At 51.0% G+C, this 27,576-nt stretch overlaps 2 protein-coding genes across 6 annotated transcripts; one reads left to right on the forward strand and one right to left on the reverse strand.

Annotated features, from left to right (window-relative positions):
• The first annotated feature begins 5,547 nt into the window (after window positions 1–5,547).
• Rrp7a (ribosomal RNA processing 7 homolog A) lies at window positions 5,548–12,256 on the forward strand. The gene is made up of 7 exons (XM_041672074.1): window positions 5,548–5,697; window positions 6,114–6,256; window positions 8,264–8,389; window positions 8,953–9,070; window positions 10,220–10,317; window positions 10,656–10,854; window positions 11,714–12,256. The coding sequence occupies exons 1-7, from the start codon at window positions 5,625–5,627 to the stop codon at window positions 11,797–11,799; spliced, it is 843 nt and encodes a 280-aa protein (XP_041528008.1). The 5' UTR covers window positions 5,548–5,624; the 3' UTR covers window positions 11,800–12,256.
• Window positions 12,093–26,785, reverse strand: LOC121461170 (serine hydrolase-like protein). Of its 5 annotated transcripts, none has more exons than XM_041672062.1 (12): window positions 26,684–26,785; window positions 25,071–25,220; window positions 24,879–24,992; window positions 24,129–24,170; window positions 23,753–23,772; window positions 23,398–23,472; window positions 21,355–21,464; window positions 20,375–20,454; window positions 16,322–16,356; window positions 14,418–14,500; window positions 13,155–13,251; window positions 12,093–12,518 (listed from the first exon to the last, which is right to left on the reverse strand). In XM_041672062.1, exons 1-12 carry the CDS (start codon window positions 26,736–26,738, stop codon window positions 12,399–12,401), a joined length of 981 nt encoding a protein of 326 aa, XP_041527996.1. In that variant the 5' UTR covers window positions 26,739–26,785; the 3' UTR covers window positions 12,093–12,398. The 5 variants fall into 5 exon arrangements, with proteins under 5 accessions (XP_041527996.1, XP_041527998.1, XP_041527997.1 ...); XM_041672064.1 differs by having other exon boundaries at window positions 26,735–26,779; XM_041672063.1 differs by lacking the exon at window positions 24,129–24,170.
• Between the last annotated feature and the right edge of the window lie 791 nt (window positions 26,786–27,576).

The following is a 27,576-nucleotide window of genomic DNA, read 5'->3' on the forward strand; positions in this document are numbered from 1 at the left end:
CTTGAGCTGTAATGTCTTTATTTATTTTGCATATGTACATTTCATGATCCATGTGTTGTGGTCAAGGGCCTACTGGGAGTCCATTCTTTGCTTCCACCATGTGGATCCCGTGGATGAAACTCAGTTTATCAGGCTGAAGGGTAAAAACCTTTACCTACTAAACCATCTTGTTGGCCCTGGCCACACACGCGCACGCATGCACGCACGCACGCATGCACCTAGTGCCTGCAGAGACCAGAAGAGAGCTTCAGATCCCTGGGAGAACTGAAAGTTACAGTTGTAAGCTACCTTGTAGATGCTGGGAGTCAAACCGTGGTCCTCTGGAAGAGCAGCCAGTGGTCTTAACTTTAAGGCAAATTCTTAACTGACCCCCTAAAATCAAAAAAGATTATATACTTCCAACATGTATCTAAGAATGCACATTTCCATCCCAAAAGGGAGGAATGGGGACATAGGAAAGATTGGACCAAAGTCCAAAACCCTGCAGTATGAACACCCAGTCCTGTAGCTCCAGGGAACGATGGAAGCTTCAGTTTCAAGGGTCTGGGTGGCTCTCTGCCCTTCCAGCTTTACTGTCTACAACTCTGGCTGGCTCCACTTCTTGTATGCAGTTTTCTGTCAAATGTCCATGGGTTTGGCATCTCCGCCATCTTGTGGTCTCATGCATCCCAGGCTTCACTAACAATTGTGCTGTGTGTAGCCTTGCCAATTCGAAATCTGCCACACACCAGTCCCACATTAATGATACCCCCAGTTCTGGCCAACTGGGGCTGGGCCTTGACCCATTGGAGCTTCTGTATGGAAGCTGGTAAACTACTCTAGGCAGTTGCTTTCCAGGAGCAGAAACCCACTGTTTCCTCCTCACACTCGGAGGCTGAGCCAGGGAATGGTCTTGTGGGTGCAGAGCAGGCATCCATACCGGCAATAGCCTGAAAGTAATAGCCTCTTGGACACAGGACTGTGCTGCAGCATGAGGCATTGTGAGCTGTTCCTCTCCAAGTGGCATACCCTTTATTTTTTCTGTCCTCCTTGCTGTGTAGACCTGCATGAGTAACCATGGATAGCCAAGCCATAGACTCAGTGTTATACTCTCTTAAATGTGTTATTCTTCAAAATTCAGCCTCAGGTAAATTCTCAGGATGTGGATAGGATGTAGGCAGTTTTTTTTTTTTTTGATTTTCGAGACAGGGTTTCTCTGTGACTTTGGAGCCTGTCCTGGAACTAGCTCTGTAGACCAGGCTGGTCCCGAACTCACAGAGATCTGCCTGCCTCTGCCTCCCGAGTGCTGGGATTAAAGGCGTGCGCCACCACCGCCCGGCTGGATATAGGCAATTTTGCCAAAATATCAAATACCGGCCCATAACCCTGTTTCTGGTTAAGAGTCCTTCCACCCAGCTCCCCCCCGCCCAAAAAAAAAACTCAAAAGCCAGGACTCTGCTGTCCACGTTTCTCTTGAGTATTATCTTCCAAGTTCCCACCAGAATGTCCCATTAATCTATGCTTCCAACATTTAAGCAGTTTTTTCTGCCTAGAATCCAAATTCCCACAAAATTAGTCCCAAATACATAAACACCACGTGGTCAGATGTATTAGAGCAGTGTACTCCTGCTGGATTACATAGTTTTTTGTTGAAAAAGCACGCTCACAAAAGCAAGGAAGAAAGGGTTGATTTTTGCCTTACAGATCCAGGGTGGGGGTTGGGGATTTAGCTCAGTGGTAGAGCGCTTGCAAGCGCAAGGCCCTGGGTTCTGTCCTCAGCTTCAGAAAAAAAAAAAAAAAAAAAGACAAAATAACAGATCCAAGGAGATGGAGTCTGCTATGGCAAAAAAAAAAAAAAAAAAAAAAAAAAAAAAAAAAAAGAGCAGGCAGCTGGCCAATAACATTTTCATCCACACAGGAAACAGAGCAGGCTGGGGTAAGACCAAGCCCTCAAACTTGCATCCCCTGTGCCTCTGGCAAGTGCCTGTCTCCTAAAAGGCCCTTTAGCTTTCCTATACAGCACCAAATACATAAACCTAGTGGTGAGAGGGAGCCTGGTGGGTGGCCCCATGATGGATAAGGGACAAACATGGCCAGGCAGATAGAACTTAAGTGGGAAGTTTTATTGGGGGAAGGGAAGGGCAAGGAGACAGAATCCTGCCTGCCCCCCCCCCCCACCCGCAGAAGTGTAGCAGGAAAGACAGCTGGAATGGGCGGGCTTATCTCTGTAAGGGACCTTCTGCACTCCTGCACACACAGCAGCATAGAACCCTGGAATGGCTAGGGTACTACCTGGGTTCATCCTGCCAGGTGACAGGGGCCCCCATAATGCCTGAATCCTAACATCTAGGGGGATGTTTCTCATTTAAACCACCCGTAACTTTAGTGGATTTAAGCCAGATAGTAAGCATTTCTATCATTTTGTTTTGGTTTTTAGAAACAGGGTTTCTCTGTGTGGAGCTCAGCTGTCCTGGAGCTCTGTAGACCAGGATGGACTCGAACTCACAGAGATCTGCCTGCCTCTGCCTCCCGAGTGCTGGGATTAAAGGCCTGTGCATTTACTGCCTGGCCTTTCTTTGTTTTTTGTTTTTAAACTTTGCAAACTTATTTATTGGTTTTTCAGGATAGCCCTATCTATACAGGAACTCTCTCTGTAGACCAGGCTAACCTTGAATTCAGAGATCCACCTGACTCTGCTCCCAAGTGCTGGGATTTAGTTGGATCTTCTGGAGGCATTTTCTCAGAGGAGGTGCCCTCTTTTCAGATAGCTAGCTTGTGGCAAGTTCGTAAAACTAGGCAGCACACTAGCTACGAGGCCTGTTTTCTCCAGTATAGACAGACAGACATTTGTTCATAGGGAACAAGGGAGCTGGTGTCTTGCTCTGAAGAAATTAAACTTTAAGGAATACTTCTCTGGTTGGGTAAGCTATGGCATGAGAAAAGTAGTTAGTTATTCATTGATAAGGATAGAATAGGATAGTATTTAGTCCTACTGCTCCCTCTCCTCCTAAATAACCCTGAATAATTTATAGAGGAAAATGGGACTCAAGGCTTTTAACCTGAAGGTAAATGAATCAAGGTTTGGGGTGGGGTAGGGGAGACAAAGTAAAGAAAAGGCAGCAGACTGGCTGTAACACAGGTTTAAGTGAATTAGAGTCTATACAATACCCAAAATGTCTGTGTTTCAGTTGCCAATGACTCACAAGAACCAGCAAATCTCCCGTGGACATCAACCCCAGATGGCAGAGGTGATAGAATTGACAAGGTTTTTTTTAATTTTCTCACTTTATTTTAATTTTTAAAACTTATTTACTTTCTGTCTGAGTATATGCCTACATCCACATCTGTGCACCATGTGTGTGCCTGGTGCCTAGGGAGACCAGAAGAGGGTGCTGGTTCCCTGGAGCTGGAGTTACAGACAGTTGTAGGCTGCCCTATGAATGCTGGGAATTGAACTCAGGACCTCTGGAAGAGCTCTTAACCAAGGAGCCCCTCTCCAGCCCTCACTGTTTATTTTTTACAATGTCACTATCTAGCCAAGACTGACTGGCCTTGGACATATAATCTAATCCTCCATCCACAATCTGATAATGGGGATGAACGCGTGTGGCACAGTTCTAATAAAGATTTTAAAGTAGCCATTGTTTGGTTGAGGGGCTTCACCTCAGCTCCCTGGCACCCCTTTATTCAAAGAGTCTGGAGTGTTTGGTTGGGGGCTTCATCCCAGCCCCCTGGCATCCATATATACAAGGAGTCTGGAATGTTTGGTTGGCAGTGTCACCTCAGCCCCCTGGCATCCACATATACAAGGAGTCTGGGATATTTGGTCAGAAGCCTCACCTCAGCCCCTCTCCATTTCAAGCCCCCTCCCCTGGGAGTTGCCTCAGTCCAGACTCCACCTTTAAGAAAGCCTGCCAAACAGTGACCCCTCCCTCAGGGAGAGTCAAGACCACTTCCATAGGCTACTTAAACTGCCCTCCAGAGAACGAACACATGGTCTTCGCGGTGCTCTGTCCCTTCTCTGTTTTTCCCGGGGGGCCACCCAGGAGTGCTGGCATCCATTAAACCTGGGCTTCTAATTCGGTTTAATTTGGTCTGATTTGGATTATTGCATGGCAGAGAGGCTTACCAGACCGGAGAAAAACTTAACAGCCATCACGAAGCCAGGCAATGGTAGCTCATGGCTTTAATCCCAACACTGGGGAGGCAGAGACAGGTGGATCTCCATGAGTTTGAGGCCAGCCAGGTCTACCAAGTGAGTTCCAGGACAGGCTCAAAAGCTACAGAGAAACACTGTCTTGAAAAAAGCAAACAAAAAAGTAGCCATACTATAATGGACAATTGTGAAGACACACATGAATGGAATTTTGAAAATCTTAGCCAAGAAGAACCCTTTACAATTAAGATCACAAGCAATGGAGGGGAAAAAGGAACAGAGCAGTAAACATGGGGTTAAACAGTTGACACTGGGCTGAGGTGAAGCTCAGTTGGCAGGGGGAGCTTGTCTAACAGCAGGAAGCAATGCAAATAAATCACCCTGGTGGTGCACACATTTGAATCCAGCACCTGGGGAAATGGAGGCAGGAGGAGCAATGTTAAGTCCCACCTAGGCTAAGTGAGACCTCTGCCTCAAAGGAAAAGGTTTGACACAGAGTCTTACCTCAGATGGTCTGGAACACACAGGGTCTTCCTGATTCAGCAGGATTACAGCAATGCCCATGGGAAACTTTTATCTGAGCTCACTTCAATTTGTAAAAATTAAAATTCTAAGAGGCAAGGTGGTGCACACCTTTAATCCCAACATTAGGGAGGCAGAGGCAGACACAGATGCTGACAGATCTTTCTCTGTGAGATTGAAGCCAGCCTGGTCTACCAGCTCCAGGCTGGCCAGGGTTAGGATTACACACACACTTTAAGAAAACAAAAACAACAACAAAAAACAAACTTTTAACTTGTGGGAGCGGACATGTGCCATGGAGTGCATGTGGAGGTCCTAAGGTAACTGGCAGGAGTCAGTTCTCTCCTTCCAAGGATGTATCAGGATGTCAGGCTGGGCAGCAAGTGTCTTCCCCCTCTGCCATGGCTCCTTGCTTACAGTCTCTCAGCCCCAAGCTGCTCACCCCTTGCCCTCTCAGTCGAATGAACTACCAAAGAGAGACTGTTGATGCAGCTCTCCTCTCCACTCAATCCCACAGGGGCTCCTCAGTTGCACCGTGATTCAACTGCCTACTATTTATTTTTAAAGATTTATTTATTTATTGTGTTATTATGGTTTTATTACTATGTTTGTCTACACCATGTGTTTACTGTGCCCACAGAAGCCAGAAGAGGACGTCAGATTTCCCGAAAACTGGTATTACAGACAATTGGAGTGATCAGAAGTAAACCCGGATCCTCCGGAAGAGACGCCACTGCTCTCGTTTCAGCCTCCCCCACACCCCCCTTAAGACTCCCATCTAAGCCTGCACATCCCCACCACTCCCATTTTGACGAGGAAGGGGAATACCTTGCGGTGGGTAAAATCCGGGAGGCGGGCATAGGCTGAGAAGGCGGAGCCCCACGTGGGGTAGTCGTCATGGAGACACAGCCGCGCCGGGAAGGAGAACTACAATTCCCATCCTTCCCTGCGCTTTCGGGTCCGCAAGATGGTGGCCCGCAGGAAGAAAGCCAGAGCGGGCAGCCACGAGGGGAGCATACCCAGCCCACCGGGTTATTCAGGTGAGCAGCTGAGGGTCGGGGACTGACCTCTTCGCAGGGAGGTGGCCTGCGGGTGGCGAAGGCCACAGCAGCTCGTCAGGTGTCGGGGCGCAGAGCCCGCCGTGCCGGCTCTGGCCGCTGACTCCGCGAGAGAGGCCTTGGGAGCGCTTCCTCCAGGTCGCGCCCAGCTCCCAGCTTCAGCCACTGGAGTCTGTCATCGCTGACCTGCTCATGTCTGCTTCTTCAACAAGCGCTCCCTGAGTGTGGTGGCCGCTGCTGTTTCCCCGACCCCAAGGAAAACATTGTCCCTGGCTCCCGGGGGTGGGATGGACGAACAGGCGGGCCGGTGGAGCTAGAACGGGACACAGAAAGGAACTTGCATGACAGGGGCGCTGGCCTCAACTCGGGGTACCCCGAACTCTCTCCTGCACTCGTAGCTGTTCCAGTCAAGTTCTCAGAGAAGCAGCAGGCTTTTCATTACCTGTACGTGAGACAGCACAGAGTTCGCCAAGACACCCAGTCCACGTGGCCCGCCAATAGGACCCTTTTTATCCTCAATGTGCCCCCGTACTGCACGAAGGTAGGCGTCTGTCGGGGGACCAGTGGGTTCTGAATGGGGGCTTGCCATGGGCCCTACAAAATTCTGGCGGTCAGGTGGAAATGCCTGCAAACCCCCATTGGAGGATGTTGAAAACCGGGCCTCTCAGAATAAGAACATTACTTTTTAAAAAAATAATAAAATAAAATAGACCCTGTCCAAACAGCCTCATTCTTCCCGAGGCTGTTCTGGAACTCACTAGATAGTCCAGGCTGGTCTCAGACTTGCTGTCCTCCACCACCCTCTACTCCCTGTCACACCTGGTCGAAATTAATTGTCCTTCCAGCAATTTTTTTGTTTACTGATTTTTTCCCTCCCTCCCTCCCTCCCTCTCTCCCTCCCTCCCTCCCTCTCTCCCTCCCTCCTTTCTTCCTTCCTTATTTTTTCTTTTTATTTGGTTTCTCAAGACAGGGTTTCTCTAGCTTTGGAGTTTGTCCTGAATCTGCCTCCCCAGTACTGGGATTAAAGCCTTGTGCCACCCCGCCCGGCTTCATTCTTTTTTTGTTTTAAAGAAAGTCTGGGCGTGTGGGTGGGAGGGGGGTGAAGGGGGAATGGGAGGGAGGTTCACTCCTTTAATCTACCAGCACCCTGGAGGCAGAAGCAGGCAGTTTCCGAGTTTGAGGCTAGCCTGGTCTAGAAGAGTTACTTCCAGAACAGCTAGGACTATTACACAGAGAAACCCTATCTCGAAAAATAAATAAATAAACTAACAAAAATCAGCTGCAGTTCTGTCCAAACATACTTCCTGATTATTTGCAGAAACTATTACAGTTATTTACTTTTTTATTTTGTTATGTGACAGATAGGGTTTCTTGTAGCCTGAGCAGGGTACTCTTCACGTGGTTGAGGCTGACCTTGAACTCCTGCTCCCGAGCCCTGGGATCACAGGCCAGTGTGCCAGCACACTCAGCTTAAAAAGGAGGTTGAGGACTGGTGAGATAGTCCAGTGGCCTGAGTCAGAACTCCAGGACCCACACGGTACAAGGAGAAAACTGACTCCTCCAAGATTTTTGGTGGTGGTGGTGTTTTTTTTTTTTTTTTTTTTTTTATTTGAGACAGGTTTTCTCTGTATAGCTGTAGACCAGGCTGGGCTCACACTCATATATCCTCCTGCGTTTGTCCCCTGAGCGCAAGGATTAAAGGCTTGCGGCCCCGCCATCCAGTGAAAGTTGTCCTCTGACCTCCACGCTTGTAATGTGAAATACACTTATACCTGTGTGTGAACACACAAATGAAATTTAAAACTTTTTTTTTTTTTTTTTTTGGTTTTTCGAGACACTGCTTCTCTTTAGTTTTGGAGAACTAGCCCTTGTAGCCCAGGCTGGTCTCGAACTCACAAAGATCAGCCTGCCTCTGCCTCCCTAGTCCTGGGATTAAAGGCGTGTGCCACCACCGCCTGGGTTAAAACATTTTTAAAATTGTTGATCCACCCACCCCGAGTGCAGGGATTTCAGGTAAGTGTCAGGCCTGGCGGGACAGACTCCTTTTTTGAGAAGAGAAACACCAGAGCTAGGGAGGTAGATCGGTGATAGGCTGCTGGCCCAGCATTCCTAAAACCCTGGGTTCAGTCCTCAGCACTACATAAATCAGATTTGGAGACCAGAGGATCAGAACTTCAAGGCCCATTTTGGCTACGGAGTGAGTTCAAGGCCAGTCTGGACAACAGGGTGGAGAGAAGGTCTGGGCTGTACACCCCTGTGTGTAACTATCACAGACTAAGAAGTCCCCTCATATCTTCCTGCCGAAGCTGACCAGCATGCCAAGCTTAAACAGTTGTCATCTGAAGTCAGGGACACTGGCAGTCCTCATCTGCCATCGCAGTCTAGAAAGATCCGCCTCCATGTTGTCTTGGGAGCTGGTCAGGGTTGGGCACTCGGGCCCCCTGGGTAGTGTCGACCTGGGCTCCAAGTCCTTCTGGGATATTGTGGGTGCCCCGAGACTCTGAGGAGCCGCGGGTGTTCATGCTCTTCTCCCCTCTGACCACGGCAGGAGTGCCTGTCTCGACTCCTGGCCTCCTGTGGCACTATCAAGACAGTGGAGTTGCAGGAGAAGCCTGACCTTGCTGAGAGCCCTAAGGAGCCAACGTCGAAGTATTTTCACCCCAAGCCAGTTCCGGTAGGCTGCCCAGTACTGCCAGGTTCCACTGAGTGGGGGCAAGTGGGTGGGCTCAGCAGTAGACTTTCAGACAGATCACTCTCTGGCTCTGGGTAGTCTCTACAATGTGTGCTGTAGGCGGTTGTCAGGTCATGGGCTCTGATTCTCTCAGGTGAGCCACATTCATTGACTTCCTGTTTCCCTGTCTGCCCTGCAGTCTCCCAGCGGCCAATTTCCACTTCCTAGCTTCCTTCTCAAGACTGGTTCTCTGACTCCAGGAACCCTGCTCCTCTTCCCTCTCCCCAGGTCCCCCCTGTCTCTGTGACGTACAAGGGGGTCCCACCCTAAGTTTGTGCCTTGTCTGTTCATGACCCGCCCTAGCCTGGGGTGAGTCTGCTTTTCACTGAGCACGAAGGTGTCCCAGCAGCAGTTGGCTAGCTAGGAGCATGGCTGTCCCTCACCCAGACTGGGGGATGATACAGGAAACAGCCTGGCACCATCTCTCCTGGTCCAGGGCAGGTATGGGGACCTTGTGTCACGAGTGGGAAGGCTCCACGCAGATCTCTCTCTCTCTCTCCCCCCAGGGTTTTCAGGTAGCTTATGTGGTGTTCCAGAAGCCAAGTGGAGTGTCAGCTGCCTTGAATCTGAAGGGCCCATTGCTGGTTTCTACAGAGAGCCACCCAGTGAAGAGCGGGATTCACAGTCAGTACCGCTGGCTGTGTCCAGTGTTTTCTCCCCAGGCCTTGGGTTGGTGAGGGACACTTAATGTGGCCAGCATCTGTGAATGCCACAAGCTGGGTCCCCTCTTCCCAAGGGACCTCAGCTCTCAGGGCTGTGTCTGAGACACATCAGGACATAGCCTGAGCCTTTGGCACTAGGTAAGGGCCAGGCCTGTTGCTGCTAGAACCTTCCTAGCTCCTGAACCTGGACCCCAGGTGCCTTTGCTAGTGGATCCCAGCTTTTCAGCCGTATCTGGGTGAAGCCTGAGTATCTTACTCCGAGCCAGTCACTTGGGCATTCTGTCTGACCTGGAGAACAGAACGTTCTGTGATAGCTGGAGTTCTAGTTTCGAATGAGTGTTTAGTATGTATATGGCCAACAAAAGTGAAGAGCACAAACACCAGACAGCAAAACATCATCAAATCAGTGCTCATGGGCTGTAGACCTGGCTCAGCAGGTTAAGAGCACTGGCTGCTTTTCTAGAGGTCCTGAGTTCATTTCCCAGAACCCACATGGTGGCTCACAACCATCCTTAATGAATGACACCTGGTGCCCTCTTCCACCCTGCAGGCAAACATGCAGACAGAACACTGTATACATAGTAAATCTTTAAAAATAAATAAATAAGCAAATCAGTGTGCAGAGTGACTGGAGGCTGATGGCCTCCATCAGTGAGCTCCTGCCTTCCCTGTCTCTTTGCAGCACTTTTATGCCGTGGCATGAACACTAGTGCCCTCTGCTGGAAGGAGATGCCTGCTAGCTGTTTCAGGAGGCAGCTGCTGTTTTTCCCCTCCCTACAAAGCCCAGGAGCCAGGCTGCCCCAGTAGAGGTTTTGGAGGAGACAAACGAAAACCTCTTAGAGTCAACTCTTTTTCCTTCTTTTTTTAATTTTTAAACATCTTACTTTTGTGTGAGTACCACATGCGTGTTTTGTATCAAAGGAAGTCAGAAGAGGGTGCATCTCTGGAGCTGGAGTTACGAGTGGTTAGAAGCCACCATGTTGGAGCCTGTAACTGAACCTAGGTTTTCTGTAAGAGCAACCATGCTCTTAACAGCTCTGGTCCCCAGGGTCTTTCAGCCTGCCCAACAGCACACGCAATTTCTGTTACACTATGTTCCCTTCTCCCTCAGAGTGGATCAGTGACTACGAAGATTCAGTGCTCGACCCTGAGGCCCTGAGGGTGGAAGTGGACACTTTCATGGAGGCCTACGACAAGAAGATAGCTGAGGTAGGGCTGCGGCAGGACCCCAGGTCTCAACGCTGCAGCCATGGGAAGGTGGTTCCACAAGTATTGTGTGTTGTGTCCTGGTGCCTGTCCTTGGTTACCAGAGGATGTGCAGGCTCCCGTTTTTTTTTTTTGTGGAAACCTGGGCCTTCTGACTGGGTGACAAGGACTCTAAATGGTCAGTAGGTGAGGGCAGTGTTGTTGATGTCTGATCAACATTTATTCAGACCAGCAGACACTGCGCTCAAGGTGCTTTCCTGCAGGAGGCAGCAGCGGGCCCCTAGCCAGTCAGGCATCCTGCTGCTGCACAGCCCTACCCTTCAACATCCACTTTCACACAGGAGGAAACTAAGGCCAAGGAGGAGGAAGGAGTCCCTGATGAGGAGGGCTGGGTGAAGGTGACCCGCCGGGGCCGTAGGCCTGTGCTCCCTAGAACAGAAGCAGCCAGCCTGCGCGTTCTTGAGAAGGAGAAAAGGAAGCGTGCCCGCAAGGAGCTGCTCAACTTCTATGCCTGGCAGCACCGAGAGACCAAGATGGAGCGTAAGTGACACCTGAGGGCACCCCGCAGGCCTTGGGCAAGAAACAGGGTGGCTTGAGGCACATCTGATAGAGGCTCAGGGTCAGAGTCCCTGTGTATAGTGCCCCTACTGCTTCTCAGAGATAGAGCATATTTACCCAGGAGCCCCAGCCAGTCTGACTACAGAGTGCTGAGGGACTGAGAGGTGGGGCTCATGAGGGACTTGGGGCCTACCCAAGTGTTCCTTATGGGAGTGCCTGCTCTTCCTGCTGTCAGTAGGGATCCTGCTCTCAGGACATTCTGGGTCCTAAGAAGCCTGGTCCTCTCCCGAGCATGGGATGGGCTCAACCGATGCCTTCAGACCCCACTGACACCTGCCACACTGTCTTTCCCACACCTCACATGCTCGCGCCCTGGTCCTAGGCCCCAGGCCGCACTTCACCTGAGCAGCCCCTGTCGACCCTCACTCCTGAGGGCAGCAGGTGCCACCTCCGACGTGGGTCACTTGGTGACTGTTTACCCACTGAATTTCCTTATCTAGAAGAAGGAACCCTTGGGACTGCTTCTTCTTGGGGAACAGAGGGCTTAGGAGTCCTGTTTTCTCTGGGCCTCTCTTCTCCCTGATACATTGTCTTCTCACAACTTCCTACACCATCATCTCCCACCTCAGCCCCCAGAGTGGCTGTAGTCAGTGTCCAGTTCTGTTTCCTTGCAGGAGCCTGACCTTAACTGTGTAGTCAGGATGGAAGGGGTATGGGGTGGGAGAGGGAGAGTGTGCAGAGCCGCCCTAGGACATGAGGGTGAGGAGGTCCCTTTAGTGGGGTGGCTGGCAGGTTTCTGCACAGGTACTCTGTGACCCGTCCTGTTCCCTTCACACACCAGACCTAGCACAGCTGCGCAAGAAGTTCGAGGAGGACAAGCAGAGGATTGAACTGATGCGTGCCCAACGCAAATTCCGACCCTACTGAGCTGTTCTGGATGTGGAGAGCTGGCGTGGAGAACACAAAGACCGGCAGGCCTGCTGCCTTGGGGACTGTGCTTAGGGGAGCAGATGCCAGGCCAAGAAGCTGCTGCGTCCCACAGCTCCAGCTCTTCACCCACGCAGGCTGGAAATCAGGACAAGAGGAGGATTTGGTCTTGAGGAGCTGCCCCTGCCTCTTCGGGCCTGGGAGACACTCCTGGGAAATGTGACTGCTCTCTGCTCTGAACCTGTTACCCTCAATGAATCCCTGCTGGCAACAGAGCCATTCAGAAGGCAGGAAAGAGGGAGGAAGATTTTATTTCCACAGAGACCGGTGATAAGCACAAGCTGCAGAGACCCAAACGCAGCCCTGCTCCCTCAGCAGCACCAGCTTAGTAGAGCTCACCAACCGCAAGCCCCAGACCACTGTGCCCTTCCTGAAGCCACGTATTAAAGGTTAGAATCTTCTTCTATTTCCCTTTACTTCTAGCTCTGCCACAGGATTCTCTGCTGCCTCTCTTGGTCTAGAGCACAGTGAGACCCACCCCACCTATTTTGTGGGCAGAGAGTGCTTTGTAGACAGCGTGAACAGCTCCAAGGCCAGAGCTACAGCCTTGAAGAGGTCCTGGGTTGGCTCTGTAGGAAAGAGCTGATGAATCCAGCCACAAGGTGGGGCTCATTCATGTGGACATAGTGATTGCCTGGGATTTCCACATACTGGAACCGCTGGAGAAAGGGGAGGAGGTGAGATGGTGCCCACGCAGGAGATTCTCCCACAGCTGTGTGTCTCCAAGGGGGTCAGAGGCCACCTCTATTCCCAGCAGCCTGGGGACTTGGGGCTGTTCCAGTAATGTAGGCATCTGAGCTGTGAGGCTACAATGCTAATCTGGGTGTTCACAGTCAATTCTGCCAGTTCTGATGGAGATGAAGCACTCTGTGCAGGGCAGGTGTCAGGACAGCTTCACTGCACAGAAGCCTGAATAGCAGCTGCCCTTTGGGGTAGCCCCTGGCTGTGCAGAGGTTCCAGGCCTCGGGGATTCTAAATGTATGATGACCAGAGAGGGCTAGGACCTACACAGGCTCCTGGATCCACCACGGGCCTCCTTCTGCCCTGTAGCCATCACACTTGCCAATGTGCTGGTTCCAGGGGCAGTGGAGGGAAGCGCAGGGCTGCTTCTAAGAGGTGCGCCCCACAAGTAAGCGTGGCCAGGGGTTAGGGTCCTGAACTCTATCTTAGGTTTCTAGGGCCTGGTCATGGAGGGGTGAGGCACCGACTCAGGAAATACGAAGCCATTGATTCTTTGAGGTGGGGTTTAGAGCAGACATGTCCAACTTGTCACGTACCCGGGCCACATGCCTTACCTCCTTTAGGATGACTCTCAGTGCGTCCAGCATGAAGAGCAGTGGCTGTTTCTTGTTGTCATTCTCTCGTCTCACACCAAAGTACCCCTGTGTTGCTCTGGGCAGCAAGAAGTGGGGGTGTCTCATCTCTGAGTCTTAACAGAGCCCTCTGCCCTGTCTGTGTTTCAGGACCTGAGGAGCCCAAGCCTAGACTGAGTCTGATTTTCCTTCAGCTATGTTCTTTTGAGCCTAGATTGATCCTGGGGTTCAGTCATTTAGTACCAGCTTCCTCTTAGAGCTGGTAGCAGGCTAGCACAAGCTGAGTGTCTGCTGGGGTGCAGCTGTCAGAAAGTGGGGCCACTGAAAGCTGGGCTGAGATTTGAACCAGGTCTCAAGGCCAGGCTTTTCTTTAAGCCCTCCCTTATTTTAAAGAACAAGCAACATTCCCATCCATGTTTGAAGCACACTCTAGCCTAGGCTGGCCTCAGACTTGTCACAGCGTGGCCATGCCCTCCCTAGTCTGGAATTGCTGGTGTGAGCACCCCTGCCCAGTCAGTTCCTTGTTTTTAAATTCAAATATACCTTAATTTATAACAGTGTTAACATTTCTGCAACCCCATAAGGAGTTGAAATTTTAACTTAAAAAAAAAAGTATTGAGCCTCCAGTCATCCTAGCAACAGTCCAAGCCATAGTATCAAATGTCCTCTGAACTCACGGCTGTCGCTGCCACCACCAAGCATCAAGGAAAGGATCGGGCTAGACAAACTATGGGTTGCTAGCCCAGGAGAAGTTCCTAATTCAAAATTCCCGAATGTGAAGACAATCCTGGATGTCTGTCACCCCACTGGTCATCAGGGTTAATTTGGAGGTCTGGCTAGGTGTGTGTCCCCTCCACATCATTCTAGGTGCCTCCTTCCTGAAGCTGTGCACGCAAACAGGACAACCTTTTCTAATAGAGCAGGACTCAAGCTCCCCAGATTCCAGTGCCGTGTCTGTGATGTGCATTCTGCTTTCTCAGCATGGGGAGTGGAATCATAAGCACAGCCCATGTCAGGCTTCCCCAGAGACCTGCCGATCTGTGCCGCAGTCCTCACCCCGCCCTCTGCTCCCAGGCTGCTTCTTCCTTGGCCTTCCCCCTCCCAGCATCTGCTGACAAAGATGCTTCCTGAGAAGGGCTGAGTGGACAGTCGTGTGGTGTCACCCTGGAGAACTGGACACCTTGTGCCAGGCTCCCTCAGGTTCCTGGTCCCTGGGTCTGTCAAGGGCACTCTGTCTAGACTCACTTGATGAACAACACATTGGCCTGCAGGCTTCTGATAAACTGCAGAAACATCTCCTTGCTCGTGAAGTCAAAGACGTTCTCTGCCTGCAGAAACAAAACCAGGTAAATCCTTAGTATGAAGTGCCAAGCCCTCCTGCAGTCAGAGTCCTTATTTCAGGACAGCTGAAATGAGGTTCCAGTGAGGTCAGCAGGGCCACCCTCCCCAGGAGGCCAGTGTCCACCAAATCCCTTACTCATCAAGGCTTCTTAGCTTCCATCTGCCAAAGTTCTGTCTCCCACCCCCCGTATCCATTCTCCCCTCTGTGAATGCTGGGTGTGGCTATTGACTGGAGGTGACTTATGGACTATTGAGGACTGAGAGTCCCCTGCAGCCCGCTCCTGGTGCACAGTCAGCTGTGGGCTCTGGGCTCTGTCACACAGAGCTCATTCCCTTCATGAGACTGCTTCCACTTGACAGAAGTGTGTTTGGACCACAACGGAGTTGAGTCCACCGCACCTGAGTCTCCAGCCCTCACTGTTCTGTCCTTGTATTAATCCGCCTGTGCTGCAGTGCGCTAGGAGACATCCAGCCCCGTGCAGACGGACACTGGGACACATGCAGGACAGGGGTGATATACAGGCTAGGATCAGGGGACAGCCAAGTCAAATGAACCACCAGCTCTGAGACATTCTGCATAGACACAGGGTGGGAGACCTGGACCCAGGTCAATGTGCCCTGCTGTGCCCCACACTCCCCGTGGACCTCCTCTAGAGGAGATTGTCGCCTCTGTGCTCTAGCCCCACAACTGGCTTTTAACTGTGAAGGACTTCTTCAGCAAGAAAGTGTGGAAATGGTGCGACATCCTGAGACACGGGTATGTGTCTGTGTCCATGCACATGTATGAAAAGACACTTGAGTTGAGAGTCTGTGAGTGTGTGTACACATGTATAAAGACATAAATGGAGAAAGATCTGGGGATGTAGCTCACTGTATAACACTTGCCCAGCCTGTACACGTCCAGGGGTTCAATGCCCAGCACCCCTCCTCCCTGCACATGCGAGAGAGATTGGGGATGAAGTCAGAACCCTTGTGCATCGCTGGTGGGAACATAGAATAGAGCAGCCTCTGCAGAGAGCAGTTTAGCGCCTTCTCCAAAGATCAATCCTAAGTCACCGCGGGCTCCAGCAGTCTCTTCTGGCAAAGCCAAGAACCGGAACAAGGACTCAGACACTTGTACCCCATGTTACAGTAGCATTGCTCTCCATTGCCAAAACCTCAACCCCAGTGTCTGTCAGCAGAGGAATGGACATGGAAAATGTGCTGTGGGCAGGTTAGACGGCTCCGTGGGTGAACACACTGGCTGCCGAGCTATGATCCACGACACTCATGGAGGAAGGAGAGACTCCCATGAGTTGTCCTGATTCTGCACAAGCGTCTCTCTGCCTTTAACACACACACACACACACACACACACACACAAACACACAGAGCTGCCTCTGCCCCCACATGCTGGGGTTAAAGTCCCCAGGATGGAACAGGATCCAGTCTCACAAGTGTGAACATGGATGTGTGTTTCCCATGAAAGGGTCTGGACAGCATGATGCTGAGGAGAACCTAGGCCGAGAAGGGCAAACATTGGTTCTGCTTTTGTGAGTATCCTAACAGGCAGCTTCACAGGGACAGAAAAGTAAATTAGGGGTTGTTGGTGAGACAGGTGAGGGCTTAGTGTTTTAATGGATCAGTGTTGACTGAGGATAGCAAAGGTTGGGCTATACGTTTTGGTGATGGTTACATAAGACAGTGTATTTAATATGACAAGGCAGTGTACTTACAGGCAGCTAAAATATGCATATAATTCTAAAACTACTTTAACAAAAGAGACCACAGGCATTCTGTGAGGGAAGCTGGAAGACAGTGGCACTTACCAGAGAGAGCCTCGGGTCCCTGTTCAGCACCAGACCTGGAGAAAGCACAAAGCATGGTGGTTTCAGCATCATCTGTTACAGGAAGGGATTCACCTGGCTTCCTTGGAGGTCCCAGTCTTTCCACAGAGGGCTCATGTCTGCCATCTGGGCTGGTGAAAGCCACCCTGACGTCAGCCAGCCCTGGACTTCCGTTCTGGGATTCTTCTAGAGCAGAGCTTGGTCAAGATGTCCACAGCACATGGACATCTCCTGGGCCCCAAAAGACAGGAAGGATGTAGATGGCATCAAAACAGTTCTTTCTCTTTCCTTCTCTCTTGTTAAACAGGATCTCACTATGTGGCACTCGTTGGTCCAGAACTCAGTATGTAGACAGGCTGGCCTCAACTCAGAGAGTTGCCTGCCTCTGTCTCTAGTTCTGGGATTTAAGACATGCACACCACTCTAGACTCCAACTCCCGTCTCAGAGAAAGGAACTGTTCATTTTCTTAGGAACAGAGAGTACTCGAGAACCGTGGCATTCCTTCCCACACTCGGTTCCTGCCATGGATGATTGACAACTCTGCCCATCTAGAAGGGTGTTAATGATTTCTGGAGAAATCATTACGTACATAAGAGTTGGGGGGTGGGCCGGGCAGTGGTGGCACACGCCTTTAATCCCAGCACTCGGGAGGCAGAGGCAGGCAGATCTCTGTGAGTTCAAGACCCAGACTGGTCTACAAGAGCTAGTTCCAGGACAGGCTCCAAAGCTACAGAGAAACCCTGTCTCGAGAAGCAAAAAAAAAAAAAAAAAAAGTGGGGGTGGGCAGAGCAGCCTCTTCTGCCGTGTAGGAACTCACAAGCCTTGGAAGTTTCCAGGAGCTGGCAGGGAATGGAAAATCCAACTCTGGGGACCCTATTCCAACAAGGTTAGTGGGAGGGCTGCCTACAGTTCTGCTCAGCTCCCTCGTGCACAGTCACCAAGGAAAAGGTGAAGTCAGATCCAAACACTTGCAAGTTGGCTAAGTCCCCAATCTTCAAACTTTCAAACAAATACCAGTCCTAGAATCAAACAAGTGAATAACTCACATTGCAGAATGCATAGAAAAGACATATATCAGATTTTAATACAGTTCTGCACTCAAGAAGAGAAACCACTCCAAGAGAAGTCTAGAGAGGAGTGAAAGCAACTCTACGTCTGCAACATTGGATGTAGTTAATGAGATGAAGCCATGGACTGGGCATAGGCGGGGTAGATGCCCATGCTGCACGCCGGGCTACCAACCTCCACAGCCGTCACCTAAATTTCCTGTCTTTCCCTGCAGTGCTGTGGTTGGAACCCAGGACCTTGTGCATGCTGAGGAAGCACTCTACCAATGAGCTATGCACCAAACCTTGCACTTTTATTAAGTTACCTGGTTTCAATCTTTTATTCTCATTTTTTGAGACGGTGTTTCTCTATGTAACAACCCTGGCTGTCCTAGAACTAGCCCTGGAGAGCAGGCTGGCCTCAGACACACAGAGATCTGCCTGCCTCTGCCTCCTGATGTCATGCAACTTCTTTAAAACGTGGTGAGGAATTGAAGACACAGACATCAACCTGTGGCCTCCACAGAAATGCACAGGAACACACACATATAAGTCTTTGTGTTAGCGTAACCCTTAAGAGATCAAGGGGACCTGCATCACACATACTGTTTTCTCTCCCTTTGGGCCTTACCCCATTCACCCCCTGCCCCCGCAGCACAACTGCCACTTAGCAGGTGGAATCATCACTTACTGCTTTTCTGTCCAATCCCCACTGGACAGGGAGCTTACTGATGACAGCGGCTAGGTCACCCCTCTGCATTGCTCAGACCTAGAGGTAAGCCAGCATCCGACTACCTTATACAAAGAGTCTGATTCTAAGACAAGTGTTAGCTAGCTGGGTGGAGGGAGCAGCCCAGAGCTCCCGGCAGGAGGGGATGAGAGGTAGGGCCCCACACAAGCACCTTGTGACCTCCTGGCCAGCTTCTGATCATGGTTCATCTGCCTGGTTAAATCAGCTTTAGACTCATGCCCTGGCTTTATTGGGAACTCTCTCTGGCTGGAAGTGGATGCCTAAGACCTCTTCCTCACCTGTATTTCTCAGATCATGAGAGAGAGAGAGGAGAGAGAGAGAGAGAGAGAGAGAGAGAGAAAGAGAGCGCACATACATGTGTGTATGTGTTGGGGATTGAGGCCAAGAATAAGGTTTCCAAACACTGTATGTATCCAGAGAGCCAGCAGGATCTGGACTTACCTTCTCCTGAGTTAATTCTCTACAGAGGGGTGCTCCAGCCATAGTGCTCCCACCACAGTGCTCCCGCCACTTGCCTGTGCCCCAGCCCTAGGCTCAGCTACTCAGCAATGCCCAATGTCCTTTTTGTGACCGTTCACCATCTGTGCCCACATTTCAGGAAACTCAGGGGCCCAGTAGGATTCCTGGACTGGCTGGCAGCATGCCTCTGCTGGATTAACCCATTTCTGTTCAGGGAACTGGTGAGTTGGCCATCTTTGTGGGGCACAAAAGGCTAGGCCCTCAAATTCCTATGGGTTTGTAGGGTAGAGAGACAGGCACAGGACTAAAGCCCAATAGATTTGAATGGCAGTCTGTACCGGAACACTCCAGGCCTGCTCTCTGTGACCCTCACTTGGTGTTAGAGCCTTCCCTACAGGTACAGTGTGCAGCCAGGAGGCCTCAATCAGCTATTGGAATTATAGTCACACAGGACAGGAGTTCCCTGTCTCTGCCAGGGTCTGTCGGCTGCAGTGCCCATAACTCCCTAGTGTCTTCCTCTTGGCCAACAGGATTTGACAAGTTGCCCAACCCCAGTGGACTGGGTAGGTGGAGATGAATCCTGTGTCATTAGGTTCTTTAGAAATCAATTTTCACAACCTCAGTTGAGCCTGTCAGCCTGCGAGAGCAACAATCTAATGACCTTGTCTGTTTCCTAACAAAACTGGGGAGTCCCATGGTTGCTCAGCTGGCACCAACAGGAACTGGACCCTGGTTTTGGGCTCAACTGGTGCTCGTTCTGTCTCATCACCCCACTTCACACAGTCTTTACCTCACCGAGAGTGGCTCCGAGCCCTCCCCGGCACACACACATTTACTCAGTGGTTGTTTGTTATTATGGTTAATCTGGAATGTCAATGTGACGGGCTTTAGAATCACCATGGAAACAACCCTCTGGCATGTCTCTGAGGGAGTTTCTAGAATAGACGGAGGTGGGCAACCTACTCTGACTCTGGGCAGCACCACCCCATGGATTGGCATCTGGCACTGAACAGAAGAGTGAGCTGAGGGCCAGCATTCACCTCTCTCTGCTTCCTCACTGTGCACACAATGTGACCAGCTGCCTCCTGCTCCTGCCGCCACACCTTCCCCGTCAAGATGGGCAGCCCCCTGCGACTGGGAGTCAAACCCTTACTTTTCGAAGTTGTAAGAAAATTGTGCTGCAGCAACAGACAAACATCTGATGGATGATTGCCATCTTTTTCTTCTAAAATTTACATTTTCTGCCCAGACTCCTCCTTGCCCAATCCCAGGAGGGGTCATTTCCACAAGGAGCATTTGTAAAGGGTGCCCCCCTGGAGTTGTGCCACCTACAGATTCTGGACCCATGGAGACAGGCACAGTGTGGCTCACTGCCACACTCACAGTCTTGATGGGGAGCTGTACCTCTCAGACCGTTAGTAAGAGTTCTGGACAAACACATAGAAGATTAACACAGAAGACGCTCACGTCATCCGTGACTGCCAGACACGGCACCTCCACATCTTCTGCAAACCTCCTGCACGTGGGCCCGGCAGGGCACAGCCATGACAGTCACCACCTTTAGTCCAAAACCCTACCAACCTTCCCACAGAGCGTGGCCTTCTACAATGCCTACGTGACATTGTACCTGGTCCTCGGCAATGTGCAGCCTCAGTTTCCCTGCTCTCCAGGACTGTATGAGGCAATGAGGGAGTCAATGAAGCAGTTCAGGCACCGAGTTTCAGCTTGGCATACGCACCCTCCCATGTTCTCCCTCAGTAATGACAGATGGTCCTTACCTGTGTCCACCTTCGTGGTTCCTCTCTGCAGCAGGAGTTCCCCACACTCTCTACTCAAGTGGATGTTCTTACTCAGGAGCCTGGGGGAGATAGAAAGACACTAAAGGAACAAAGCCTCTAGCAAGCCCAGGGGTTGGACAGAAAAGAAAGCAGGCAGCCAGAGATACTGTGCCCAGGTTGAATTCCAGCCCTTAAGGAAGCTGAGGCAGGATTGGAATTCAAGGCCAGTCATGGCTACACAGTGAGTTCAAGGCAAACTGGAATGATAGATAAATCTCTCTAAAATGGATAAACGATGAAAAAAAGGGCCAGAGGTGTGGGTAGGGGTAAAGGGCTTGAGGGCTTAGGTTCGACTTCCAAGAAGGACAAAAGGAGGAAGAGATGGAGGGAAGGGAGGCTACCCATGAACCATGCGCATGTCCTTCAGAATCAGTGGGGATTTACAGCATCAGCGCATCTGCTGTTATTCTGTGTGTGTCCCTTCCTCTAGACAACAAACACAAAACAGGGAAGCCCTGTCCGACCATGCACTCTCCAGAAGAGTGAGTATGGATATGACCAGGGCAATCCTAGTCGGGTCATGGGTAAAGAATTTAGAGGCCAACATGGCCACAAGGTAGGGTGGTGTTTCAGGGGTGGAGGCTGCCAGGCAGCTCTAGCAGGAGAGTGGGAGAGAACTGCGGGTAGTCAGAGAGAAGAGGTGTGCCATACAACATGAACATGGGGAGAAAGAAAGAGCCCCCACCCCACAGGCGGCATGAGGAAAGAGGGGTGGTGACAACACGGGGCTTCTGAGAAGTGTCCAGGAGGACGGGTGCTGAGTGACACCCCAGCGGAGGATGACTAGGGGTGGAAAAGTGGAGGGGAAGATATTGTGAGGAGGGGGAGGAGGCTGTACCTCCTCCCTGACTTGGAATGTTGTCCACCAGGGCACAATGGTCCCAGCCCACCTCTGCCCGGCCCTGGCTGCCAGCACCTACCCCTGCAAAAGCTCCTCAGGGCTGGACACCCTCGGGGACTTCTGGGAAGCTTCCACCTTCAGCATGTGTTCTATGTTCCTCCGTTTGTAGGTCAGGATGTTCTCTGTTTCCTAGGGATTCAGCCAGAGCTGGTGAATAGTGACGCCCAGATGAGGGGTCCCGTCCTTCCCCTGGTCCTGTCTGCTGCCCTCCATGCCCCTCTGAGGGATCAGTCTGTGCTCGCTGTCCTTCCTATTCAGCACAGGCTGCCTGGGACAGCTAGAGGGATGTGCTTTGTAGAGGGGGTGACACTAGGATTCATTAGGGCAGCAAACTCAGTGATGTCAGTGAATGCTGTCATCACTAATGAGAGGTAGGGGGCACAGGGTACAGGCAGGTTCCATCGGCCATACAACATGTCCCCAATGGCAGAAGACCAGCAGGTTCAGGCTTTGGGGGCTCAGTGTCACCCAACACCACCCAGGAGGAAGCCTCAAGGCTCTACATTTGTTTCATCAGTGGGGCATTACAGAGACCAAAGGTCAAAGGTTACTCTAATCTGGGTATCGGGTCCACACTAACCCATGGTTTGTGCAATGGAAAATTGCTGAGTGTTTACAGTGTGCAGGGACTGGAGACACGGGAATAAAAACTAACTCCAGCAGGGAAGGCTGGCGCATACCTTTAAGTCCAGCACTTCAGGGGCAGAGGCAGGCAGATCTCTGTGAGTTCTAGGTCAGCCTGGTCTACATAGTTAGTTCCAGGACAGCCAAGGCTACACAGAAAACCCTGTCTTTGAAAACAAAGTAAAACAAAACACAAACTCTAATTGCAGCTGTTAGGATGTTGAGGTAGGAGGATTTCCAGGAGTTCACTGCCAGCCTTGATTACAGAATGATCTGTTGAAATACGGAGCGGCGGGCTGTGTCCCGCCACCCGGCTAGCTTTACCCAAAATAATTACACGGAAACTGTATTCTTTTAAACATTGCCTGACCCATTAGTTTCAGTTTCTTATTGGCTAGCTTTTACATATTGATCTAACCCATTTCTATTAATCTGTGTAGCCCACGAGCTGGCTTACCAGGAATGATCTTAACCTGCGTCTGTCTGGAGTGGGAGAATCATGGCGACTCCCTGACTCAGCTTCTTTCTCCCAGCATTCTGTTCTGTTTACTCCGCCTACCTAAGGGTTGGCCTATCAAATGGGTCTAGGCAGTTTCTTTATTAATAAGAAATCACTCCCACATCAATGATCTCCTGTCTCAAAAGAAGGAATGAGTTCCTTTCCTCAAGGAAGGTGTGGCTATTTTGTAAAGGAGGAAATGGAAAGGTGGGGGGAGGGCCTTGGACTTCCTACAGGCAGGGTACCTTGCCTTCTTCTTAGGACTGGAGGGGGTTGGAGAGAAGGGGGGTGGGGTAACAGGAAGGAAGTGGGAGGAAGGGAGGAAGTGGGAATTTTGATTGATATTATTTGTAAAGTAAAAAAAAGGGGGGGGGAGAAAAAAATTCTGGGGATATATATATATGTGTGTGAAAGGTGGAAACGGACAGAGTGGAGTCCCCTGGAGCAAACTCACATCCTCAGGGTAACACAGATAAGGACAGAGCCAAGCCTCAGACACTGGACAGTACTGGCTGTTGTGAGTGCTGCTGCTGGTGGTGTTTTTCCATCACCCACACTCACAGTTGAATCTGGTTGTGCTCCGTGTGCACAGCACAAAGGAATTGGTTAAGTGTTAGGGCAGGCAGCTGCTGTGGCCCAGAGTTCCTCCACCCATAACTGCCCCCCTCATCCACCTTCTGCTGTTTCCTAGTCTATGTGGGATCCATCAGCATTCTGAGGAATCCAGGCCACACACTGGGCTTCCAAAGAGTTCCCATACCCTGAGCCCTGACATTCTCAGGGTCACAAGCTTCAGGATACTGCCCTCTCTGGAGGATATCCCTGGCTAACTCATCTACCCTCTGCCACATTCTCTGGCCTCATTAATGTCCAACACAAGAGACAGAGATGACACTGCCCTCCCCTCCCCAGGAAGCCTCCAAAGAAGCCTTTTCCTACATTAGAGTCCAGGGCAAACGGTATAGTATCCAGTAAGATAAGTTTGTCCACCATCTCGGGGAAGGTGCAGGCGAACTAGAGAGTGACAAGAGAGATGGAGTTAGTGGGTGAAGGCACAGGCTTCACAGAGCCGGAGTCTGCTGTCCCTTCAGGGTGCTTCTCCCAGACCCAGCCACAGACCCAGTGACCCTAGGGGGGACACGTAGAAACTCTACAAGGGACCTTTATCAGAACATAGTGTGAATGTGGAAACAGTCTCTGGCCACCGCATCCACTGTGTGAAGGGGCTCTTCCTAGCCTACCATCTGCTTGCTTCCCAAGGTCCCACGTGACCACAGAACAGCCAGCTACTCACCATGCTGCCCACAGTGCCACCTATCAGACAAAAGAACAGAGCTGACATCCTATGCGACCCCTCACCAATACCCTCACCCAAGCACTTTTATAGGGCCTGTCCAGTCCCCAGCTTGTCTCCCACCATGGGGTTGGGACTCTGCATCTTCAACTTGGAGCCTCTCCCTGGGCCACCAAGGTACCTTCACCTGAAAACACTCACAAGGCTACTCCTTCCCTCATCTGAGACCAGAGGCACAGTCTCTAAGATAAGCATTTGTGAGTCCTCTTATTGCTCCTCAGAGGGGCAGGGAAAAGTTCCAGGTTCCACTGTGTCAATCTTCCTCTCTCTCCTATAGTCCTCCACCTAACTCAGGGCCTGGCCCAAACTGACTCACCGAAACTGTGGCCCAGGATGGAGAACCGAGTCCATTTAAAGGCTGAAAACACAAAGCCAGGAAGAGTTTGCAGCCTTACTCTGAATGTTTTTCTGTGTCCCGGTTTGGGACTTCCTCCAAATAACTGTATCACCCAACCTTGGATACCAGGTGAGGGGGCTCAGCTCCAATGTGGGAGGAAGCAAGCTTGCTCCTCTCAGTTGCTGGGAGAACTGGAGTCAGACACCAGACATCCATTCCCAGCCAGCACCGCCTCTAGACACGGTATCCTCCTCCTGGGATGAGAGGGGATGTCACAGAGGACCCACACACACACTCACACACACACACACATTCACACACACACACACACACATACTCACACACACACTAACACACACACACACATACTCACACACACACTAACACACACACACACTCACTCACACACACACTCACACACACACTCACACACACACACTCACACACACACACTCACACACACACACTCACACACACACTCACACACACACTCACACACACTCACACACACACTCACACTCACACACACTCACACACACACTCACACACACACACTCACACACACACTCACACACACACTTACACACACACACTCACACACACACTCACACACACACACTCACACACACACTCACACACACACTCACACATACTCACACACACACACTCACACACACACTCACACACACTCACAACTCCTTCACGACACTCACTTTCACTCTTGCTCACCTGTTGCCACCCGCCGGACGTCACTCACAAAACTTTGGTGGTAATATGGGAAACCTGGGTGGTGATGGGACGAGAGCCCGTGACCTCCGAAGTCCATGGCCACATAGTGAAAACCTGCAGCAGAGAGGAGAACGAGAAAGGGGTCTGCATGGCAGCTTCCACCCCTCCACTGCCCCTCAGTCCATAGCCCACCTTGTGGAAGAAGAGGAATGAGCCTGTCAAAGGAGTTGGCATTGTCCAACCAGCCGTGCAGGCAGAGAACTGGAGGGTTCTTCTGGGAGCCCCAGACTTTGACAGCAATGTGGCCCCAGGGCACAGCCAGCTTCAACTCTGAGAGCAGACCTGTAGGGTAGAAGCAGTCATTCATCTCCTGCATCCACCAAACCAGCATGTCCTAAGCCCCTCATCTATGTATGCGGCAGCATGCGTGGGCTTCAGTGTTAATGGCCTGTGTCCTGGCTTTCCACAGCCGGACTGCCAGATATCCTGAGGAGGGAAAGATAAGCAGCTCTCCTGGGTGAGAGAGATCTGAACAGGCTTTTCGGATGTAATCCATTGATGCTTGGACAGAAGGGGAAGGCATGGGTTGGGGGTGCTGCCTTGAATTTTCCACTTGTGGGCTCTATGACCTTGGACTGGTGGCTTAAAACCTCTTCATTCTCAGTTTCCTTTCTGTTTTATTGGAGTAGGTAGATTACAGTGCCTCTCAACTGTAGGGGACCCCATTCGAAGAACCCCCATGGATATCTGAAACCATTAATGTACTCCATATAATGATGAATGCTAGCTATATTTTTATATATAAACACCCATGATAACATATACATCATAAATTGGCACAGGAGATAAACAACACCTAATAAAGCACTGCTCATAACAATAGACTATGATATATGAGATTTGGTGGCATGTCCCTATCTTCTCAGTAGAAGACAAGGTAGAAACAGATCAGGAATTTGAGGTCAGCCTTGACAACATGAGACCTTGTCTCATAAAACATAAATCACCAAAACAAAAAATATACTGTAATGAAAATTTGTGCTGGGGTCTCTGTCTCTGGAGATATTATATAAGATCCAAGTATAGCTATGCACATCTGTAATCCTAGCCCTGAGGAGGCTTAGGCAGGAGAATTGCAGCCAGTTCAGGACAGACTGCTATAGGGAGTTCCAGGCTCGCTAAAGCTACATTCAAAGAAACAATGAGAAATCCTGGAGGACCATCTTTAAGATGTCTCAAGATTTACAACACCACTCAGAGTAGCATCCTACTCAACACTGGAGTTTGCACTAAATATTTTGGACTTTGGAGAACTGAACTCTTGCAAATAGAAACCGGGGAGACCACCGTGGCCAGCATTTTCTAAGCCTTCAGAGCAGGCGCCAGGCACTTCACACAAGCCGACTGCCCACGTGTTGAGTTGGAACACTGCCATTCTCAGTACACAGACCATGGAACTGAGCCACAGGGAGGTACAGAAGATAGCCAGACGCATTCGGAAAGATCGAGAGAAGATTTATGACAGACAGCATGATGCCGGGACTCCAGCTGGCCCTCCTCAGGTCAGGTGTGTCCCAGAGCTTACCTCCTCATGTTGCTGACCCCAAAATGCAACCCCAAATAGCCAAGCTCCTCTAATCTAAGGGCTATCAGGACTCAGCGGCGGCCCGAGACTCCATTGGAGCCCACACTCTGGCTCACTGCATCCCAGCACTGCTGACTGAGCATGGACACCCAGTGGGGAGGGCAGTGAGCGTCCGCTCCACCGGTCCGAAGTAAGGGAGTGGGTGCATGAGGGTTCTCACCGGCCTCCCCCTTCCCACGCCGATCTAAGGGGCCCTGAGGGGCATTTTCACCCATTGCTCTTTCGCAGCTGTCACTCCTAGCTCAGGAGGTCATAGGGACGGAAGGACTCAAAAGCTCGAGTACCGCCCACTGACTTTTTCTCCTTGCCCGATCCCGCCCCTCCCCTCCCCCCCCATTCAGTCCTGAGAGGCCTCGCTTTAGCCCCCAGGTTCCGCCCAGCAACCACCCATAGGCCCCGCCCAAAACGTAGGGCCCGCCCCACGCAGGCCCCGCCTTCCAAGGCTGGGAGGACTCAAATGGTTCTTGCCTGCCCTGGTGCTGCGGCTTGGCTGAGCGGTGTTGGAGACAGTGGAGAAGGCTCTGAAGGAGACGCAGATGGCAGGACCTATCCCTGGGCAGGCCGGCACAGCAGCTGGAGCAGGCCCAGTGACCCCACAACAAACAAAGTGCTCTGAGGATCCGCTCTGGCTCCCACAGAGGAGAGACGACTGTGTTTACAGCTTAAGATTCATCCGAAGCCATGCAACAAAGCTTGGCACTATCCAGCTCTGATAATTGAATGAAGAAATGAATGTATTGTAATAGAGGGCTCTAGTAGACACCACCCCGAGGCAAGGAAAGATTCTAAACTGGTTCAATCCAGAAAAGATGAAGAACCCAGAGTCCAGCTGTGGGCATGGTGCATTCACAACACTTAGAAAGGCAGATGGGGACTCGAGGCAAGCCTGGAATACACTGCAGAGATTGAGCCCCCACAAACCCACCCTAAAACAAAACCCTAGGAACCCAAACCACAAAACCCTCCCCAAATGAGCACATGCAAGCATTGAATTTCTCAGGAAAAGAAGAAATCTGCACCCCTTGAACTTTTGAAATTTTCCAGGCAGACCTC

This window comes from Microtus oregoni, unplaced genomic scaffold, assembly GCF_018167655.1.
Source record: "Microtus oregoni isolate MIOR12 unplaced genomic scaffold, Mior012 000022F_ref0000154, whole genome shotgun sequence".
Classification (NCBI taxonomy): domain Eukaryota; kingdom Metazoa; phylum Chordata; class Mammalia; order Rodentia; family Cricetidae; genus Microtus; species Microtus oregoni.

Excerpts from the sequence above, each read along its gene's own strand:
- LOC121461170 (XM_041672062.1), bottom strand. The coding sequence starts at position 26,738 with ATGGGTGAAAATGCCCCTCAGGGCCCCTTAGATCGGCGTGGGAAGGGG. Across the intron at positions 14,501-16,321 it reads GGGACCCGAGGCTCTCTCTG|GCAGAGAACGTCTTTGACTT; the intron begins GTAAGTGCCACT and ends TTGTTTCTGCAG. Across the intron at positions 13,252-14,417 it reads GCCAATGTGTTGTTCATCAA|AGCAACACAGGGGTACTTTG; the intron begins GTGAGTCTAGAC and ends CTTGCTGCCCAG.
- Rrp7a (XM_041672074.1), top strand. The coding sequence starts at position 5,625 with ATGGTGGCCCGCAGGAAGAAAGCCAGAGCGGGCAGCCACGAGGGGAGC. Across the intron at positions 5,698-6,113 it reads CAGCCCACCGGGTTATTCAG|CTGTTCCAGTCAAGTTCTCA; the intron begins GTGAGCAGCTGA and ends CTGCACTCGTAG. Across the intron at positions 9,071-10,219 it reads AGTGAAGAGCGGGATTCACA|AGTGGATCAGTGACTACGAA; the intron begins GTCAGTACCGCT and ends CTTCTCCCTCAG.